Source organism: Pelodiscus sinensis, chromosome Z (genome assembly GCF_052426305.1).
Source record: "Pelodiscus sinensis isolate ZL-2025 chromosome Z, ASM5242630v1, whole genome shotgun sequence".
Taxonomy (NCBI): domain Eukaryota; kingdom Metazoa; phylum Chordata; order Testudines; family Trionychidae; genus Pelodiscus; species Pelodiscus sinensis.
The window spans coordinates 30,586,584-30,608,232 of NC_143085.1; the positions used below are offsets into that span (position 1 = coordinate 30,586,584).

At 43.0% G+C, this 21,649-nt stretch overlaps 1 protein-coding gene across 10 annotated transcripts in view; it reads right to left on the minus strand.

The window, feature by feature from the left end:
• KDM2B (lysine demethylase 2B) overlaps positions 1–21,649 on the minus strand; it is a 218,450-nt gene that overhangs the window by 109,379 nt on the left and 87,422 nt on the right. For all 10 annotated transcript variants that reach the window (XM_089775275.1, XM_075898615.2, XM_006135978.5 and 7 more), the window contains 2 exons: positions 14,252–14,367; positions 6,686–6,812 (listed from right to left, as the gene is read on the minus strand). In XM_089775275.1, the coding sequence (XP_089631401.1) occupies positions 6,686–6,812; positions 14,252–14,367 (243 nt within the window). The remainder of the gene's footprint in view (positions 1–6,685; positions 6,813–14,251; positions 14,368–21,649) is intronic.

The window sequence follows — 21,649 nt, forward strand, 5'->3', positions numbered from 1 at the left end:
ACTCAAGAGTCTTCCAGAAGCTGGAAGCCAGCACTTTCTTCCCCGACTGCATCATCAGGATTGGGGACCTGGACATGTCACTTTGAATCATGGGGGACCATGGCCTACCTACCTACTGTTGCCCTGGCTCAGAAGCCATACACCAGCCACCTTGGCCACTCAAAGGAATGCTTCAATGCCAGGCTTGGCAGGGTGGAGGGCACCCTGCTGGCGGAGGGCACCTTTGGGCATCTCAAGACACGGCAAACTCACAAACAACCTGACAACAACTGTGCCTTGTACAAACACACATACACTCACAGTGTTACCATACAAGCTGATGTTCATCTCCAGCAAGCTACTCTTCATAAACAAATCCATTTGTGCATGATGGAGATACTGAAACAAATTCAAGCTTCCAACAGGATTTGGAAACTTATTTAAAGAATATCTAAAAACATTTAAGGCAAAGAAATAGAGAACATTCCTTACAAACAAGCCCTTTCTTATTCCTCAAGCTCAACAGACAAGGAAGGAGACAATGTGCCTCACTGTGGGATTTGCCATGAGTGAAAGTTCCTTCTCAACTGAGACTCCCAAACTGCCCACTCTTGACACCAGTCCCTACTTCCTGCCAGACTTGTACTGTCCTGGCAGAGTCCTAGGGTGTATAAAAGGGTGTCTGTTGATGCTAGACAATGTGATAGTCACATCTTCTCAGAGAGCTATAAAATTTTGCTCTTTAAATCCATTTCTATAGGCAGCAGATCTTCAAAGCATCTCTGATTTACATCATCCACTTCTTATCCTGATTGCTCAAACTATTATTGTTCTTAGGACTTCTTTTTACTGAGATTTTTTCCCCTTGAAAGATCTAAGTTCTCTTTCCAGTTCAAACTCCAGAGCAACAGCATGTCTCTCAAAATTGGGGTTAAGTTTGGAGGAAAACTGGGATCCAATTGAAAATAGCTGCTCCTTTCACCCTCAGTTATGCACGGATTCCTACTATACCACCTTGATCTCCCCATTTCTATCTCCTTCCCCCCAGTCAGTCCCTTTCCATCACTACATTTTCTTCCCACAGAAGCCATCCCAGTAGCCTGGAATCAAAATACAATTTTAAGCATAAGTCATTTTAGTGCTGGTCCAAAGGGCTTGGCTGACAGCCCTGGGAACACCAAAAGTTCTCTACAGTGTGGGCGGGGGCAATCATGGCCTACAAGCACCAACTACAGAGTTGAGAAGACAAGTCAATCTCCATGACCCATTATTCTGCTGATTCAGTGTACTAGGACTGCCAACATGGGGCCTAGTTGGTGCCAAGTGTGTTTTTACATGACTTGGATGCCTCCTCACCTAAGTTCCCTTCATAGAATCATAGAATAATAGGACTGGAAGGGACCTCGAGAGGTCATCGAGTCCAGCCCCCCGCCCTCAAGGTAGGACCAAGCTCCATCTACACCATCCCTGACAGATGTCTATCTAACCTGTTCTTAAATATCTCCAGAGAGGGAGATTCCACCACCTCCCTTGGCAATTTATTCCAATATTTGACCACCCTGACAGTTAGGAATTTTTTCCTAATGTCCAATCTAAACCTCCCCTGCTGCACTTTAAGCCCATTACTCCTTGTCCTGTCCTCAGAAACCAAGAGGAACAAATTTTCTCCTTCCTCCTTGTGACACCCTTTTAGATATTTGAAAACCGCTATCATGTCCCCCCTTAATCTTCTTTTTTCCAAACTAAACAAGCCCAGTTCATGAAGCCTGGCTTCATAGGTCATGTTCTCTAGACCTTTAATCATTCTTGTCGCTCTTCTCTGTACCCTTTCCAATTTCTCCACATCTTTCTTGAAATGTGGCGCCCAGAACTGGACACAGTACTCCAGCTGAGGCCTAACTAGTGCAGAGTAGAGCGGCAGAATGACTTCACGAGTTTTGCTTACAACACACCTGTTGATACAACCTAGAATCATATTTCCTTTTTTTGCAACAGCATCACACTGTTGACTCATATTCAACTTCTGGTCCACTATGACCCCTAGATCCCTTTCTGCCATGCTCCTTCCTAGACAGTCGCTTCCCATCTTGTATGTATGGAACTGATTGTTCCTTCCTAAGTGGAGCACTTTGCATTTCTCTTTATTAAACCTCATCCTGTTTACCTCTGACCATTTATCTAACTTGCTAAGGTCATTTTGAATTATGTCCCTATCCTCCAAAGAAGTCGCAACCCCACCCAGTTTGGTATCATCTGCAAACTTAATAAGCGTACTCTCTATCCCAATATCTACATCATTGATGAAGATATTGAACAGTACGGGTCCCAAAACAGACCCTTGAGGAACTCCACTTGTTATCCCTTTCCAGCAGGATTTAGAACCGTTAACAACAACTCTCTGACTACGGTTATCCAGCCAATTATGCACCCACCTTATCGTGGCCCTATCTAAGTTATATTTGCCTAGTTTATCAATAAGAATATCATGCGAGACCGTATCAAATGCCTTACTAAAGTCTAGGTATATGACATCCACCGCTTCTCCCTTATCCACAAGGCTCGTTATCTTATCAAAGAAAGCTATCAGATTAGTTTGGCATGACTTGTTCTTCACAAACCCATGCTGGCTATTCCCTATCACTTTATTACCTTCCAAGTGTTTGCATAGGATTTCCTTAATTACCTGCTCCATTATCTTCCCTGGGACAGACGTTAAACTGACCGGTCTATAGTTTCCTGGGTTGTTCTTATTCCCCTTTTTATAGATGGGCACAATATTTGCCCTTTTCCAGTCTTCTGGAATCTCCCCTGTCTGCCATGATTTTTCAAAGATCATAGCTAAAGGCTCAGATACCTCCTCTATCAGCTCCTTGAGTATCCTGGGATGCATTTCATCAGGACCTGGTGACTTGCTGACATCTAACTTTCCTAAGTGACTTTTATCTTGTTCTTTGTGTATCCTATCTTCTAAACTTACCCTCTCTCTGCTTGTACTCACTACGTTAGGCACACCTCCAGACTTCTCGGTGAAGACCGAAACAAAGAAGTCATTGAGCATCTCCGCCATTTCCAAGTTTCCTGTTACTGCTTCTCCCTCCTCACTAAGCAGTGGGCCTACCCTGTCCTTGGTCTTCCTCTTGCTTTTAATGTATTTATAAAAGGTCTTCTTGTTTCCCTTTATGCCTGTAGCTAGTTTGATCTCATTTTGTGCCTTTGCCTTTCTAATCTTGCCCCTGCATTCCCGTGTTGCTTCCCTATATTCATTCTTTGTTAGTTGTCCTAGTTTCCATTTTTTATATGACTCCTTTTTTATTTTGACATCGTGCAAGATCTCCTTGTTAAGCCAAGCTGGTCTTTTGCCATATTTTCTATCTTTCCTACACAGCAAAATTGTTTGCTTTTGGGCCCTTAACAACGTCCCTTTGAAATACTTCCAACTCTCCTCAGTTGTTTTTCCCTTCAGTCTTGCTTCCCATGGGACCTTACCTACAAGTTCTCTGAGCTTATCAAAATCTGCCTTCCTGAAATCCATTACCTCAATTGTGCTGGTCTCCCTCCTACCTTTCCTTAAGATCATGAATTCTATTATTTCGTGATCACTGTCCCCTCTACTGTCTTCCACTTTCAAGTTCTCAACTAGTTCCTCCCTATTTGTTAAAACCAAATCCAGAACAGCTTCTCCTCTGGTAGCTTTTTCAACCTTCTGAAACAGAAAGTTGTCTCCAATGCAGTCCAGAAACTTATTGGATAGCCTGTGCCTCGCTGTGTTAGTTTCCCAACATATGTCTGGATAGTTGAAGTCCCCCATCACCACCAAATCTTGGGCTTTGGATAGTTTTGTTAATTGTTTAAAAAAGGCCTCATCCACCTCTTCCACCTGGCTAGGTGGCCTGTAGTAGACTCCTAGCATGATATCACCCTCGTTTTTTACCCCTTTTAGCTTAACCCAGAGACTCTCTACACAGCTATCTCCTACATTCATCTCCACTTCAGTCCCTTCATGGCCATACAGCTGCCTGTTTAGTGCTGCACAAGCCAGGGAACTGCGGCAGCTGGGGGAGAGCTACTCTACCCCCAGCTCCACGCTAAACTACCCTCCATTCAGCCTGCTATAGCTGGAACTACCAGGCTGGCCACTGCCATGGGAAGTACAGCCCCAACCTAGTCCCTGCCATGGTGGGCTGGGCCCCAATCCTGCCCTGTTATCCCAACCCTGATCCACATGGCTCATCCCTGGAGGCTCTGCCCTGGCCCCCATCTAGCCCCTATAGCTCAGACGCCATTCATCCCCAGCCGCAGCTCCTGCTGCAACAAATCCAGCCCCAATCCGGCTGTGGCAGCTCAACCCCTACTGCTTGACCAGGACCCTCATCCAGCACCTGACCCATGGTCCCAGCCATCATCTGGCCTCCATCCAGCCCTGACAACCTGGCTCTGGCCCCTATCCAACCCCACCAGGGCAGAGAGAAGTGCTGTTTCTCCCTATCCCCACAGTGCTGCTGCAAGGAAAGAGAGCAGGGGGGGAGGGAGTCCTCTCTCCTCACAGTGGCCCCGGAGCACTCTCCTTCAAGCCCAACAATCTCCTGAACCAGGTCCCATCCCACAGCCTGTATCCCCAGCTGGAGCCCTCTCAGCCTTGCACCCCCAACTCTCTGCTCCAGATCGGAGCCCTTTATCCCTGGCCCAACGCAGAGCCCATACCCCTAGCTGGAACTCTCTCAGCCTTACACTTCAACCTTCTGCCCCAAGCCTGAGCCTCCTCTCACCACTACGAACCTTTTGGCTCCTCACCTGTTACATGATTTTTGTTACGTGCACTGATATGAAGGTGATGTATTACACATCATGTACATACTGGTGCATATAAAAAAATTATTCTGCCAGGGGTGAAAATTGGAGGGAACACTGCTCACCACTAGGAACTGAACTAAGGTAATATCTATACTATTACCACTTATGTCAGCAAAACTTATGGTGTTCAGGGGTATGGAAAAATCACACACATTCTGAGAAATAAAAGTTTCTCAGACATAACTGGTATGTGCACAGCACTATGTTGGCAGGAGAGCTTCTCCCCCTGAAATAACTATTACCAGTCAATGGGGGTAGATAATTATGTTAATGGGAGAACTTGCCAAAGAACAGAGCAGTTACACAAGAGATTTTACAGCAGTACAGATGTTCCAGTGTCTGTAAGCTATCAACATGAGTGAGATACATTCTGCATGGGAGAACAAATCATCAGCAGTCACTAGTGAGATGACCTGGATTCATACTGGTGATTTAGATGAGGATGGTTCCATATCTTATGTTCAGTCTTGTGAACCATCCCATCTGCATGCACCTCTTTCATTCTAAAATATGTTGATCTCACTGTACACCTTAAGGACCCTCGACCCTGCATCAATGTCAGGCATTCTTTGGAGCACATAATCTCTTATGCCAGCATTCTGATATCAAAGAGATGCTTAATTACTATTCAGGGAATACAAGGACAGACAGTTTTGTCAGTGGTTCTTTAAAGGGTTCCTTTCTCCAGAACAAAACCACCGAGGAGTTACTAAGCATGCCACACAGCATACTTTGGGAGTTCCTAACTTAACAATCCTTCAATGGAACTGTTTGATAGCCCACAGAGAAGCTGCGGAATGGGACCCCCCATCCATACAGATATGCTGAGGTCTTCAGGGAGCTCTTTCAGATCTTAAAAGTATCTGTGCAAACAGTCAGCTTCTCCACAGCTTCTCTCTTTGGCAGCGTGGCTCACTAAAGAATGATATTTATCACCCATGCAGCCCCTCTCACAGAAACGTCATGATACATTAGATGGTCATTTCAATCCAGACTGCTGGCCTTTCACAAGGTCTCCCAAATGTGGTATTCACAATGGGAATGGGGAAAAGGGTGGGATGCAGATGCTTTAGGTATCTTGAGGTCTCCACTTCAAGATGCATCGGCCTGACTTAGCTGATTCTTATGCTACTTTCTGCCCTTCGGGGTCTAAAAGCAAGATGACATGGCACATTGGCCTTTTGGAAACAAAATAAATAAAACTGATATCGAGGCTAAAGCTCAGGGTATAACGCTTTCTCCAATCTGATGTCAGTGTCAACCCTTGATACTTTCCCACTTGGATCTCATACATCCATCTCTGCCATGGTCCATTTTCAGCTATTTTTCTAACAGTTTCTTTATCTTTCCTTATGATAATGTAAGTTTATTTGATTTTTTAAAATAAACTAGTCACCAGTTTGAGATGAATAAAACCAGAGATTTAAAAAAAAAAACAACACAGATTTGGTGGCTTTTTATAATGCACTTTATAGATGAAAAGTGCTAACTATCCAACTCAATAGAACACATTTGCAATGCAGATGTTTTTGGCTGTTAAGGTAATGTGTCAAATGCAACAGTTTGGCAGATCACCTCAACTCAAATATTACTGAAACCAATAAATAAATAAATTTGAAATTATTTTTCTGAGACTTATTTGCTAAGGAAATGTCCAATAAATATCATTCAAAGAAGGATGGCAGTTCAGTGAATGCTTGAGCTTCAAATCTACATCACCAAATAATTGAAATAATTCATTAAGATCTCCACATTTCTCCAATTTAATTTACAGTCTGCTTTGCAGAAGCCAAAGCATTGACTAGCCTGAGGTGCCAGCATCCATTCTGAATATGCACTCAAAGGATTCACTCACCAATTAACATTGATTCTTTCTGGTATTCTTTGCTGAGGTGGCAGCGCTGGGTCACACAGGACACGTATCTCTCCAGAACATACCAGCACATTTCATAGTAGAAAGGATAACGGAATTTGGCATGCACCTGAAAGCAAGATTGAGATTTCAATCCATGTGGAAGGGAGAGAACTTTGCAGCACAAGGGCCAGTCATCATTCTCATCATGTTATCAAGAGCACAAACGGTATGCAGGAGGGGGAGGGGAAAGAGGGTGGGAGCTGAGTGAACTGTATGCTTTCAGCATACTAAATGAGGAGACTGCCTGCCTGCCTGCTAGGATAGCATCTTTTTTCTTGGTTCACTAATTTGTACTCTCTTGGGTTGGAGGGAGAGGTTGGAGAGGGGTAGAGTTGTGATCTTGTGAAATCATGAAACTGATGCATGGCACCCTAAGATATTATCTATCTACTTTATAAACATAGGGTGGTCACATACAGATGTTAGTCACTAGAATTCAAGTTAAAATATATAAGGGTTTGATTTCCTAAGAATTATTTCATGATTTGTGAAAACAGTATTATTACCTAAAAAGAGCCATTCTGGAAACTCGATCTGGTCTACTCAGGTCTTTACATTACCACCATTTGATGTAGCAAAAACAAAATTGTGATAGTTTGTATATCACATTCAAACATTAAATATATAAAAAGGCCTCTTTGTTCTGCTCTTAATATTTTGGTAGTCAATAACTTTTCCCCTGAATCAAACAGAATAGTGGGACTCCACAAAAAAATTCTACCAGGATATCCCTCTTCCCTTTATCTCCCAGCCATGCCATTTTCATATTAGAAGCTGTTCTCAGAACTATCTACTATATTTAATTGCATGATTTAAAAAGAAAGAGAAACTGCTTTCTTCCCTCTAACAGTTTTCTAAAGGACATCTATGTGGTAAAGGAAGAAACTGTGGAGACTTCAATTTAGGAGTGTGTGCGCGCGTGTGTGTGTGCGCGAATGCCATATATACCTTGCATGCACAGCTACTTACACTGCACAGTTCTTACTTCTTGTAGGTACTACATTTGCATTTTGTGGGCCAGATAAAACCTTGTTTACATACATCGCGTATGATTATGTTCTTAACTATTCTCAACACATCCTATACAGTTTAACTTCTCACTTAACCAACAGGTCTAACACGCGTCTGCCCACTTTTAACAAAACTGCATTGCAGCAGAAAGGATCATTATCACAGGCAATCCATTTTCTTTTAACATGGGAGTCTAAACAGAATGACTAAATACAGCATCTGGAAACACATATCGGCACTATGCTGTGCAAAACAGGTATTTACACACCTGGCTAATGATCTGAGCATCCACTTCTGGGATTTAGATATTCTGCTAAAATGTCCACATTTAAAAATTGCCCCCAGAGTGGACAATCAAAAACCCTTCTATCTGCTTCCATTGTAGGGGAAACATACTTTAAGAAACAAAACATGTCATTAAGGAAAGCAAGTACATTGCAAGGTAGAATATAAGTAATCTAAAGTGTTTACCAGAGTTGAGACCTCATAAACTCAGACCTCATAAACTCTGGCAAATCTGAACCCAGATGCTGTCAAATGCTGCTGAGGGTGATGATGCAGCTGATTGCTGCTGCATCATTCCAAACATTCCCTATGTTGTTATTGTACAGCACTGTACTTCTAAAAAACCAAAACCTAGATGTGAGAATAACATTCAACCCCAAGATGTTATAGTATTGGAGAATTATTTTTTTCTTTTTGGTATGGTTTACATGTCAGAAAGAGAAGATCATGTCACTTATCACTATTACAGAACACAAGGGAAATCAGCCATGCTAAAATATACGCTAATAAAGGAACTCAAATTTTTCCAAGAGAGCACTGCAGGAAACAAAATTTGCAAAGAATTGACTTACAAACAGGAAGCCGCCTTCCACCCCTCAGCCTTCAAAAGGTTTTCAGCCACATGCCTGGGAATATTAAAGACATCATTGCTCAACATTTGTTGACAGATTCTGAGCTTCACCAAATTTAGTTGTTACCAATGTTAATTCAATGTGAAAGACAAGGCAGTAATGCATGCAGTGCTCCCATTATGTATATCAATCTTTAATATTCAATTTGAGTTCCTAATTGCCTCGCTATCAATGTTCCAACCCACAGCAAATCCCTCCATGCCTCTGCTATTTGCCTGTGATGGCTCTGCTTTATAAACCTTCAAAAGTAAGAGCTACCATATGTAGTAATAGATACTGTACAACCATCTACAGTGTTTTTTGCTGTAGAAGTAAATCTAAAATTAACAGTGGTTTAAAAATCTTAAATGTATTTTATACAAAGTATAAATCGAGTATATAATTTATGATCTTCCTAGGTATTTATTAGTTATAATGGATATGAATTGTATGATGTGCATGTCTATACCTTTTCCCACTGTAAATCCATAGGTCAAATGAACTTTAAAAACAATAAATATGAAGCCAAAAGTTATCTGAGGTCAGTTTACAATTTACTATCAATGTATCTTCTGCCAAGAGATTAAATCCTGCACTAGCAGGGGCTTAGACCAGATAACCTAATAGATGTTTTCCAGCTCTAACTTCTCTATTAATAATTTACAATCCACTGAATATATTTTTAATTATTCCTGTACAGTGAGAAAAATTACCTCTGGAATACGATCATTTCTGCAGTTCCAAGTGAAAGTATTTTAGAGACTTACACAAAAAGCCAACCAAACAAAAAAGAAACTCAAGCACGAGGCACGTTCTCCTCTAGAAAGCATTAGTTTCTAGCACTGTCTATTAACAATCATTATGTATCCTACTTGCATTGAATTGTTATGATCACATTTTTTAAAAAATCTGAATTAATTTGGGGGAAAAATAATCTACCAAATTTTAATTTTAGGTTCCAGAAAACAGAATCAGTAGCAAATACCATCATCTGTGAGTGACCACCTTACGTATATATTTTGAGTGCTTGTATCATCACACAGGTTCACATACATTAATGTGGCTAAATCTAGATCATCTGAGAATATTTTAACATTTCTTCTCCTTTGGTAATATTGAAGCCATATCACCCCCCCCCCCAACCAAAATAATGAATCTCTGCATGGCCGCCTGTTTTGCAGTTATCTGCAAGCTGGTCTAGCAGTAAGCTAACAGCTTGGCCTATTTGACTAGCTGTTGTTAATTGGCCTCTAGGAAAGCCAGACTGCAAAATGAAAATCTCTACAAACTGCATGGCTAGAGAATAATTGTTTACCTCAACTACACATTAGAAGCTGTTCCCAACAACAGATTTTTTATTACTCCTTAAAAACTATTTTAAATGGCTATAACCTTCTTAGAAAGTCTCCCAGGGATATGAGAAATTAAGATAGACTAAGCATGACAAGTGTATGAGCCGGGGGGGAGGTTATTGGACTCTAAATCAGCGTTATTATTTCAGCCATGTATTATCCTTGTCTTAGCTGCTAAGACAATAACAACTGAACCTAGCATAAAAATGGCTTTGAATACCAGCAATCAAAGATGATTAAGCATTATATAGCAGGTTTAAACACAGTGAAACCTCCATAAAATTGCTCTGTGCAAAATCAAGAGGGGGAAATGCACCCAAATTATACTTTGATTTGAGTGTGGCAATTACTTTGTGAATCACATCATGTAATTTACTTCTGTGTTACACACAATGGAAAGATCAATACTCAGGAGAAACCCATCAGCAGTCTGTTCACTGGCAAACTCGCTTTCAAGTACATAACACACGATCTGGCTATACAGCTCAATGAGGATTATTCAAATAAAGAAGAAATTACTATATTTGTTCCACAGGGTAAACTGAATAGTGCATTCTGTTTATTTTAAAAACATTTACTCTTAAGATAAACTTGTATAATGATTTCAATATTTTTAAAATCAACATTTTACAAAAAAACAAGAATTTTATTTTTTCTGTCAAGATTTATTGGAACTGAGTTTGAGTTTAGGGTTGCATACACATCTTTGTTTTCATAGAGTTACTCATGAGCATTTGATTGTTTACATGTCTGTTATAGGATTATTCATGTATAATCAATTGTTTTATAGCTGCATGTGAGTGCTGAGTTTGTTGCTGTAGGGTTGTTTGAATTCTGGGCCACGGTCACTTTTTTTCCCTTATAAGCAATGAAACATTTTGGAGGAAGGAGGAATGATGAAGAATAACATGTACTTTGCAGAAGCTATCTGAGAAAAGACCTACAAGACTAAAAGTTAAAATGTGAATTTCCAAACTTGAAAGTGTCCTTTTCCAAACAAAAACATGAGAGAAAATTTCAGAAGGTAAAAATGGCAGGTAAGTGTCCAACTTCTCAGTGCAAATTAGATATCTGCCCACTGTGACTTGCCCAATGTCTTCCTTACTGTAATGCTGATGAACATATGAAAATTCAAGAGTCACCCTATTTGCCTTGGAAGGAAGATCCTGATTTTCAGAGGTGCTGAGCAACCATAATTCCAATTGAGTCTACTGGCGGAGTGGGTACTCAACTCCCTATGAAAATTATTCTCCTACTCTTCTACTGCTTCAGGAATATTATTTGCCTCTTTTCAGTATTTCACATAGCTTTCTAAATAAATCATTCACACACTTAGTGGTTTCTGTTTTTCTTTCTATGCCCCCTCTTCTTCCCCTTGTCTACACTAATGTTGACAACTCTTCTATTCTCATCACCTAGGGTCATATGGTTCTCCTTTTGCTTTCATCCAGGCTCCAATCTACCCTGTCAGTCTTGCTACAATTTCTCTAAATAATCTTTCCCTTCAGCGCCATCCCAAATACCCTTTTCCAGCCCTTGTTCACCTCTGGCCTTGATTACAACCAACTCCTTTTCTGTGGCTTCTCAGCAGCTCATCTAACCACCCCCATTTTATTCCAAATGCTGTTGTTAAGATCAGGTTCCCCTCCTGGCACTCTCCTATTTGAATTTGTCCACTACCTTTCACATCAAGTTCATGCCTCTTGTGCTGCCCATCAAGGTCATGCACAATTTGACTCCTGTCTTTGTCTCTGTTTTTAATTGCTTCTACACCCACCCTCACTCTCTTTAGTCTGCCTCAATCTCTCTCAAACTGTCCATTTCTGTCATGCCACCTCTCTCACTGAGAATTCCTTCCTATGTGCCAAACAGATTCCCTCTATACATTCATAATCCCCCTAGGAAACCAATATTTTCTAGCAACAATTAGCAATATAAGACCTAATATCCTCTACATCTTATGGAAAGTAAGAGACTAATGTCCTGGTGTCAGAACACTGGAATGAGAGAGGCTGCACTGGAAAAAAAGAAAACCATGTACAGCAAGGGTGGGCAAAAAGGCCTCACAGGCCAGATCCAGACCACCAAGCAGATTGATCTGGCCCACATAGGCTGTGCACTTTTCCCCAGCCTTGGGGTGGGGAGCAGCACAAGAAATGTCCTCCACCCTGCCAGAAGCACAGCATCACATGCTCTTGGCTGGGCGGGAGGAGGCTTCGCACACTCCTCTGCCCCCCAGGCCAATCAGAGTCTGGGGGCAAGGAGAGTGCACAAAGTTTCCTCTGTCCTGCCCCAACCCTGCAAGGAGCACACGGCACTTAGAAGTGTGGCATGCTCCTGGCAGGGCGGGAGGAAGCTTCATATGCTCCCACACCCTCAACCAGATTGGCCTGGGAGTGAGGGAGCATGAGAACTCTCTTCCCACTGCCAGAGGCATGGGTGCTTAATGAGTCAAAAGGGCTCCCCCACCCCCAGACGAATCATGGTCTGTGGGTGGGGAAACCTGGAAGCATCCTGGCCCTGTCCCTTCTGTTTCAGGCCCCACCCCTTCCAGTGCAGCCCAGGGCCAGTTTAAACATTTTTGTCCCTAGGAAAAAATTATTGCCCACTCTGATGTAGTGTCACAAAGCAAAGTGTATGCAATTCAGGCCAGAGACTCACCCAGCATATTTTGTCTCTGTTATAAGTGTCTGATTTAGACTGAAAGCCTGTAGGGGCAAGGAACATACCCTACTGAAAACACTGCTCATGTTCACTAAATTACAATATTAAATAGGCCTTGTTTATATGGAAAACTTTTACCAGTTTTCCTTGTACAATTAACACTTAACACACCCTCTTTAGGTGTAGACACTTATTCTAGTATCAGAATGATTTAGTTTAATTCAGCTTAAATTCTTTCAAAACAATTAACATTTCTGCAGCAACTTAGAGCCTAACAAAAAACACAGATAGTATCATGAGCTTTCATGGGTACAAAGAAAGCTCATGATACCATTTACATGTTTTGTTAGTCTCTAAGATGCCACAGAACTAGTTGCCTTTTTTTTTTTAAGTGTTTTCAGTTATAGGCTAACACAGTTACCCCTCTGATCTTTTCAAAAGTGTTATAAGCTAAAATGATCAACACCAATCTTACATTGGAATGAGACTGTCCACACAAGAGGTTATACCAGGATAACTGTTTTGGAACTGTATATAATAATTCAACAAGCATACTTGGCCAGACCAAAGGTCCACCTAGCCCAGTATCCTGTCTTCTGACAGTTGCCAGTGTCACATGCTTTAGAGGGAATGAACAGAATAGAGAATCACCAAGTAATCCAACTGCTGTCACCCATTCCCAGCTTCTGGCAAACAGAAGCTAGGAACACGATCCCTGCCCATTCTGCCTAACAGCTACTGACAGACGTTTATCTGTCTCCAACTTTTATCTAATTATTTTTTAACCTTGTTATAGTGTTGGCCTTCGCAAAATCCTATGGCAAGAAACTTACATCGTTGAACATCTGCACTACAATATTGTGGCAGTCTAAAAAAAGGCACACAGGGCAATTAGAATGACACTTTAAGAGTTGTATTAGTCTTATTTTATCTAGCTACAAAATAATTATAGCTATTAATTGGGATCCTAACCGAAGACCCAATTCTCATCCTCGTAGTATCCACACAGTCACTTACTTCATGACCTGATACTCTCCCCACTATGTGGTGTTTTGGCCAGATGTGCAGACTCAACACACCCCATCCACCAACAATCAACAAAGTTTCTCCTGCAGTAATGTGCAGCTGATATAGAAGCTCTGCAGATTGCAAACAAAGCATAATGTAGTTCCCTTGCACAGCTTTTGTATGGCTTTCCCATTCCACTCTGGCCAGCAGAATGACGCTAGTTCTGTCTGGTCATTCATCCATACCAGGAGGGGAAAGGTGTACTCTAAAGGTCAAAGTGTCTTCATTCAACAGGAAAGGTGTTAACACTGCATGTTAACAGGGGAACATACAACCAGACAAGAGTCTCAATAGTGACTAGTCACTGGGTACTCGGGGCAAATAAATAAGCAAATCCCACCAAGAGCAGCAGCTCTGGAAGCCTTGTTGCCTGGCATTTATCTTTCTTGTTCCAACCTCTGTGACATGGGAGATACTGCTAGTTCCCATCTTTCAGAAAGGGACATGAAAAGAATTTTATACATGATACTGACACAAGGAACTGAACACTTAAAAAGAGAATCAAGCATCCTTACCCTTGTTCTGTCCTCAATCTCATAGATGCGAAGCTGCATGGGAACATTAAAACTATGCAGGATATTTCCACCAAACACCAGAGAATCTACTGGAGTATAAACTGCATGTATCCATCCTAAAAAGGAAAAACAAAGAACTGAGACTGCCTCATGCTATGTTGGATCACAAAGAAATTTACAATAAATGACAAATTCTCATAGACTACCAGGAGGGATGCAAATATTATCAGTCCCATTCTACAGTCAGAGAAACCGAGGCAATGAGAGGCTAAACTACTTGTCCAAGGTCATACCTCAAGCATAACTACGCTTGGTGTAGAAGCAAGAGTGTATGTGCATGTGTAAGGAATCCACTAATGCGAGTCAACCACAACAACAGATGAGATGGAAGTTCACTTGCTATGGCCCATTCAGCTCTTAGTCTCACTGAACAGGGGCACAATCATGGTAATAGTGGTGGCAAGTTTGTAATCTGCAGCTGGACTGTAGAACATAGGCCTCTAAATGGCCATCAGACAGTAACAACCTCAGGTCACTTTCAGCCACTTTTTAAAAGGTAAAAGCTTCGTATTCCATTTCAATTCCTCACAACAACTGAAAATCTTTTTGCTTGGCAACTGGCCTCCTTTTGAATCACTGCCAGAGTGTCACTCCACATGCTCCGCAGGTCTCTGAGGCTGGGGGCCCAGTGCCATGGCCCAAGCAGTCCTGAGGACTGGCTACCTCCAGACCCACCCCACTTGCTTGAGGCCCAGGCCTTTCTGGGGCATGGAGGCCCTTCCACACACACCCCTTGTCCCAAGGCCATTTGTGGCTATCGGTACCGCTGCTTAGCAAGTCTCCATGTTTCCCCAACTACAGCTGATGAGATTGCTGACAACCCAATCCTGCAAGGAAAGTTCCCTTAATGGACTCTAAAGGGAAGCAAAGATCCTCACCTAATCAAATGAAGCTTTAGTAGTTCAGGCAGTTGGCTCTTTTAGGCTATTTGCCGGACGTGATTAGCAGGCACAAGGGATACACAGAACTGTAAACTCTCATCTCAGCAGTAACAAAGGAATTGATCCTACTAACAATCTGGGGCCCCAGGAGTATGTAACATTAATTCTTGTTTTAAATCAAAAGCATTTCAATTAAATAAGCCACCAAGAACATAAGAATCTGTCAGTCTCTTGCAACCTGGACCTACAAGGCAAAAGCATTTCCCTTGCCAGAGCTTGCAGACCTGCTGAGTTATGCTTGGAAAGCCCTTGAGCCATCATATATGCCAGGACACTGCCTCATAGCACTTTCATGGTCAAACATTTAGTGAGAGGTGGACACAGGAAAAAAAAAAAAACTTGTTAAAATTGTCTCCCCAGGAACACAAAGCCTAGCTCTTCATATATTTTTCTGATTTTAAAAATCTAATTCCGCAGGATGAATTTAATGAAGGGAAAGTTATAGTTGCCTAATAGTAATGGCGGTGAGGAGTCCTGTGGCACCTTATAGACTAACTGAAGTGTTAGAGCATGATACAGTTCTGCGGTGATCTGGAAGCCTACTTTCACCGTCTCTGTCTCAAGGAATACTTCCAACACAACACTGAACAGTGCACTGACACACAGATACCTTCCCACCAACAGCACAAGGAGAAGAACTCCACATGGACTCCTCCTGAGGGTGGAAATGACAGTCTGGACCTCTACACAGAATGCTTCCGCTGACGTGCACAGGCAGAAATTGTGGAAAAACAGCATCGCTTGCCTGGTAACTTCAGTCGTGCAGAATGCAATGCCATCCACAGCCTCCGGAACAACTCTGACATTATAATCAAAGAGGCTGACAAAGGAGGTGCTGTTGTCATCATGAACAGGCCTGACTACCTAAAAGAGGCTGCCAGACAACTCTCCAATACCAAATTCTACAGGCCTCTTTCCTCAGATCCCACTAAGGGATACACTAAGAAACTGCACCATCTGCTCAGGACACTCCCTACACAAGCACAGGAACAAATTGACACACCTTTAGAGCTCGGACCAGGGTTGTTCTATCTATTACCCAAGATCCACAAACCTGGAAATCCCGGACACTCCATCATCTCGGGCAATGGCACTCTCACTGAAGGACTGTCTGGCTATGTGGACTCTCTACTCAGACCCTACAAGCATTCTGTAAACTACGATACCCACACGAGGAAGTGAGGAGACAGATTGACAGAGCCAGACGTGTACCCAGAAGCCTCCTGCTACGGGACAAGTCCAAGAAAGAAACCAACAGAACACTACTGGCCATCACCTACAGTCCTCAGCTAAAACCTCTCCAATGCATCATTAGTGATCTATAGCCCATTCTGGACAATGATCCCTCACTTTCACAGGCCTTAGGAGGCAGGCCAGTCCTTGCCTCTTCCAGCATGGCTACCCCAGCCCTACTGCTGACACCGTGGCACACAGCCACAGCCCCGCTATGGCAGCACCAGGCCAGCTCTTGGGGTGCACATGGCCCAGGCTGAGTTGACCTGGTCCTAGCCGAGTTGCCACAGCAGCACCAGCCCCACTGAAAAAAATCAAGCTCTTTAAATATACCATCTTTTAGCGAATATACCTTGCACCCAAATAAACCCTGCACCGAATATGCCCCAAGGTTTTTGCCATTTGAGTTTAGAAATCCCGTATAGCCCGTGGGGGCGGGGTTTATTCGGGTGCGCACATATTCCTGCCTGCCCCTGCTCCTGTGCACCATGGCCGCCTGCGGCCTTCCGCTGCTGCTGCTGGCTGCCGAGCCCCACACCCACAACTGCTCCAAGGTGTATCAAGGGAGCTACAAGGAGGATTTGCAAGGGGGGCACAGGGAAGATTGCAAGTGGGTTGCCAGAGGGCGCAGGCAATTTGCAGCACAGGCCACCTGCTGCCTGGGACAGGGCTCCAGGCTCCTTCCCTTTGTCAGACCATGCTGGGAGCCTCCCATCTTGCGCCTCTGCTCTGGCTCCGGAGTGTTCCCGGTGAGCAAGCCAGGCTCCCGGGCAGACTTTGCTCCCCGCTCCTCCTTCTGGGAGAGCCACGCCAGGAAAAGTTACTGGGCTGTGCCCTCCCCCCCCCATAAGTTTCCCCACGTTGTTCAGCTGTGGGCTGTTCTTTTCCCCCTCAGAGAGCCAGGGCCAGATTGGTGTTTGCAGCTCTCAACCCCAGCCCAGCAAAGGCTCAGCCAGGAGGGGCTCTCAGAGCGGGGAGGGGGGCGACATTCTCCAAGGCACGTGCTGCATGGCCTGCCCAGCACTGTGCCCCGTGACGCCTGCCTGTGAGCCGGATCCAGGCGGGGGAGCACTCACCCCCCTGGTAGCTTTCGGAGAGGCCAAGCCTCCCGGCGGGGGAAACACTCGCCTCCCGATTCCCACATAGCCACACTCACCCCCAGGTGAGGAAAAAAGGTTTTGTACACCACGCACACGAGTATACCCCGCCGTGGGGGAGGGGAGGGGGAGACTTGTAAAAACAAATATAACCCGTGGGTTATATTTGCTAAAATACGGTACTATTTTTTTTTAAAACAAACAAAAAATGATAGTAGTGCTCTTAACAGACTTGTAGTATTACAGACTAAAGTCAGAAAAACCCTCATAGGGCAGGCTACACTCAAAGTTCTCCTGACAAACACAAGAGGACTTTAGGGTCAGAATGTTCCTCAGGCACATTATAAAGAACGCAAGGAGCAATGCAGCCATTCAAAGACCAGGAAATCAATTGGAACTTCCAGTGCAGCACCTTCGCCATTCTTAGAAAGCACTTTCTGCACTCAGCTAGCTCTGGTGGCTAGTCAGAAAAGTGACCAAACCAAGGTCCACACTCTCCTCTTGGACCACCTAGTCCTTTTATACCATTAACACTTATAGAAAACATAAGAGGGAGCAGGGACTATGCTCCCCACTGAAATCAAGCCAGCAAATGCTCAGGAAGCAAGAAAGAAGAGAAGATGCTTGTGCTTGCCTATTTCCTAGTGCACCCATGTGGGGTCCAGCAGAATCTGACTCCAATTTGTACAACCACTTTCAGATGGTAAAATACTTCCAGTTTGCTTGACGAATGCTGTTGCAGAATTGATAATGGATTTATTTGGACATTAGCTTTTGTGGTCAAAGACTAGGGATATTAGATAGAAAGTAATTGAATACATTCAATTGTGTAACCTCAACAACTTTAGCAGTTGCACGACTATTCAATTGACCTTAGGGGCAGAGCCAACAGCCAGTGCACTCCCAGCACCATTCCCAGGGAGCCCCCTTCAAATCTGTGCTGCTGATTCTGTTTACAAACAAGCTTCCTGTGTAGATAACGTCCCACCTGCCACCCCACGCTGCTACACAGCACAGGGCAGCAGCAGCCCCTGTTCATGGGGAGTCCAAGCTCCTTGTAGACAGAGGCTGCTCCAGCACAGAGCATCCCCCGTCCGCAGGGAGCTTGGACTCCCCATGGACATGGGCTACTGCTGCAGAGCCTATGACAGAGGCAGCAGCATGGGGAAAGGGGAAGAGGTGGCTCTTTCCTACTCTCTCCCCCTTCCCTCCCACTCCCTGCCTCTGATACAAAGGCAGCACAGGGGAAGGAGGTTGCATATAGTCAACAGGAGTAACAGATAAGCCCAGACTTATTGGTTACTCATATAGTTGTCTACACACTGACATCCCTAGTAAAGACCCACTTTCAATCTCTCACTGATGTCCGGGGAGACTGAAATGTTCTCTAACTGGCATTTGTATATTATTCTTGAGGTCTGATTTGTGCCCATTTATTCTTTTGCATAAAGACTACCCAGTTTGGCCTATGTACATGGCAGAGGGACATTGCTGGCACAGATCTCATTAGCAGACGTGTAAGTGAATGAGCCATTGATAGTGCGGCTGATGAGGTCAGGTCCAATGATGGTGATGGTGTTCCTTGATTGTTGAAAAAGCTTATGCCCAAATAAACTGTTTAGTCTTCAAGGTGTCACAGGATACCTCATTGTTTTTGCAGATACAGACTAACAGAGCTAAACCTGTGGGTCCTGATAGTAGCACAGAACAAGACCAATAGTAGGAGGTGTGTAAAAGGGAGAACAGATTTTACAAATGAGATAAGATATAAGATGGAAAGTTGAGAATTTAGCATGAGAGAGAGTCTGATTCAGAAGGTCAGAAGTTCCAAGGTGAAGATTCCTCACTAGCTCTAATCAGATAAGGTGTAGGGGAAAGAGATGAGATTAGTGCTAGGAAAGTAGGAGTGATAACAGGAAAACAGAGAGACAAGTTGTAATTAAGGAACATCTTGTACTTTTCCTGATTTTAATATGGGGCTACACAAGCTCAGGAAACATACAAGCTCAGCTACTCCATCTGATTCATCCCCACAGCTCAGATATCAACAAGTTATGAGACAACCAGGTAACTGCTTGAAAGCAAGAGCATGAAGTGGTTTCTGAGATTCCCAATTCCAATGTGAATCAACCACACAAGTGGGTTTTTACAAATGAAGAGGGTTTTCCTGAGTAGGTGATGAAATGGAGCTACTAAAGCAATTAAGGTCATAATCTGGAAGAACCGTAGTTTCCTCATTAACATACTTTATGTAATAAAATTCCTCATTTCTCTCTCTCTGCTGCTATGTAACCATTACTATCTATTAGATTAAATATCTTATCTGTTTGCATGCATGATCATGTCATCCGCCATTGGATTGTCAGAAATGCTCTTTTTTCTTTATTTTGCCTTGTAATGGCTAAAAACTGCTATGCAAGCTACACTAGGCATACTTTAATATGTCTGTAATTAATTCTCCCCTTAGAACCTATTGACTAGGGATGTAAAATCCAATTTAATTGGTTAACCGGTTAAACGTTATGTTTAACCAGTTAACCAATTGACGGGGAGGCTGTCTAGGCCGGAGCACCTCTGCTTATGGTGCATCCAGGCTAAACCCTCTGGGGTTGGGGACTGTTCCAGACGGACTGGCGCTCCCCTACCTGCGGTAGGCCATGAGGGGCTGGAGCAGTCCCCTGCCCACAGTGGATAGGGGCCTGCTCCAGTCCCAGCTGGTTAACCGTAACCAGTAAGCATCACCCGATAAAGGTTATGCTTACCAGTTAACCATTCACATTCCCAGTATAGGCATAAGCCTGACATTACTGTATACGCGTGAATGTTTCATGGGTTATCGTTAGTTGTGAGGTATTATCTGCCCCTCAATAATAATCTTGTAAAAGCAAAAACACACCAATATAGCATGAGACTACTATCAGACAAAAGGGATTAAGGACTGAAAAAAATCAAAAGCAGGGGGAATAGCACATTTTTGGTTAAATATAGAAATAAAAACATCTAACAACTGAGACTGAACTTGGATGTGTGTGAGTACACTATTGCTGGGCTCCAAGGACTGGTAATGGCTGAATCACTTTTCCCTGTAGCTCACCTATTCCAACCTGATTCCTGTTGGTAAGGGTGCAATTTGGCAACTATTTGACAAGAATCAATCTAATTTCTAATGGACAAAAATTGAAAAAGGACCATCACACATTGGCAGTCTCCGAAAAGTATAAGATCTGAATGAACATGGAACGTGACCTGCCCTCTAATTGCTCTGGACACAATTCCTACAGTTCAGAGCTGAGACAAATTATCAGGAAACAGTAGGAAAGTCTCGTCTGCCACTACTTGTGCCATTGTTTTCTGAAGATAGAGAACTTCATACTCCAGGTCTGACAACCCAGCACCTTTCACTAGCAAAGAGAAGAAGTTAGAATTAAAAAGAACAGTTTATTCATCTTTTATACATCTTTTATAAACCCAATTATCAAGCAGTGGCGAGAGAAAAACATCACTTAAAATGGGCGTTTCTAAAGTTGATCTTTTTTATTTCAATTGTAGGAGATAATGAACACGAGCTCTTTCCCAACTACTCTTTTTGTAAAGTCCACTATCAATACAGTGATGGCATTTTAGTAAGTACGTTCAGAGCTAACCTTATCTAGTTCACAAACACAGCTCCTTCTATTGCTCTTAAAATACACTCGATTATTTAGCTGTCACCACCTCAGGTAAACCTGGAAAGTAAAATTAACAACAAAGGCCTTTCTAAATGGTTAAAAAATAATATAATCTCATTATCTTTTGAAGTTCTATAAAACAGGCATTATTAAACATTCCACATTTGTTACTAGATTTGGGGAGTTTGCAAATTGCTACTGTATCTTTAATGATGCAATCACTCACCTGAGAATAATATTTAACTTGTAAAGCTAAGTAGACGACTATAGACTCAAACCCAGAGCATCTGATTCATCTGTTTCCTTTAGCAACTGAGCAAAGGCTTGCTACATTGTAATGAAAATGTACTGCTCTTTCCCTATAGTTCTGCAGAATCTTGGATGGAATCAGATAAATAC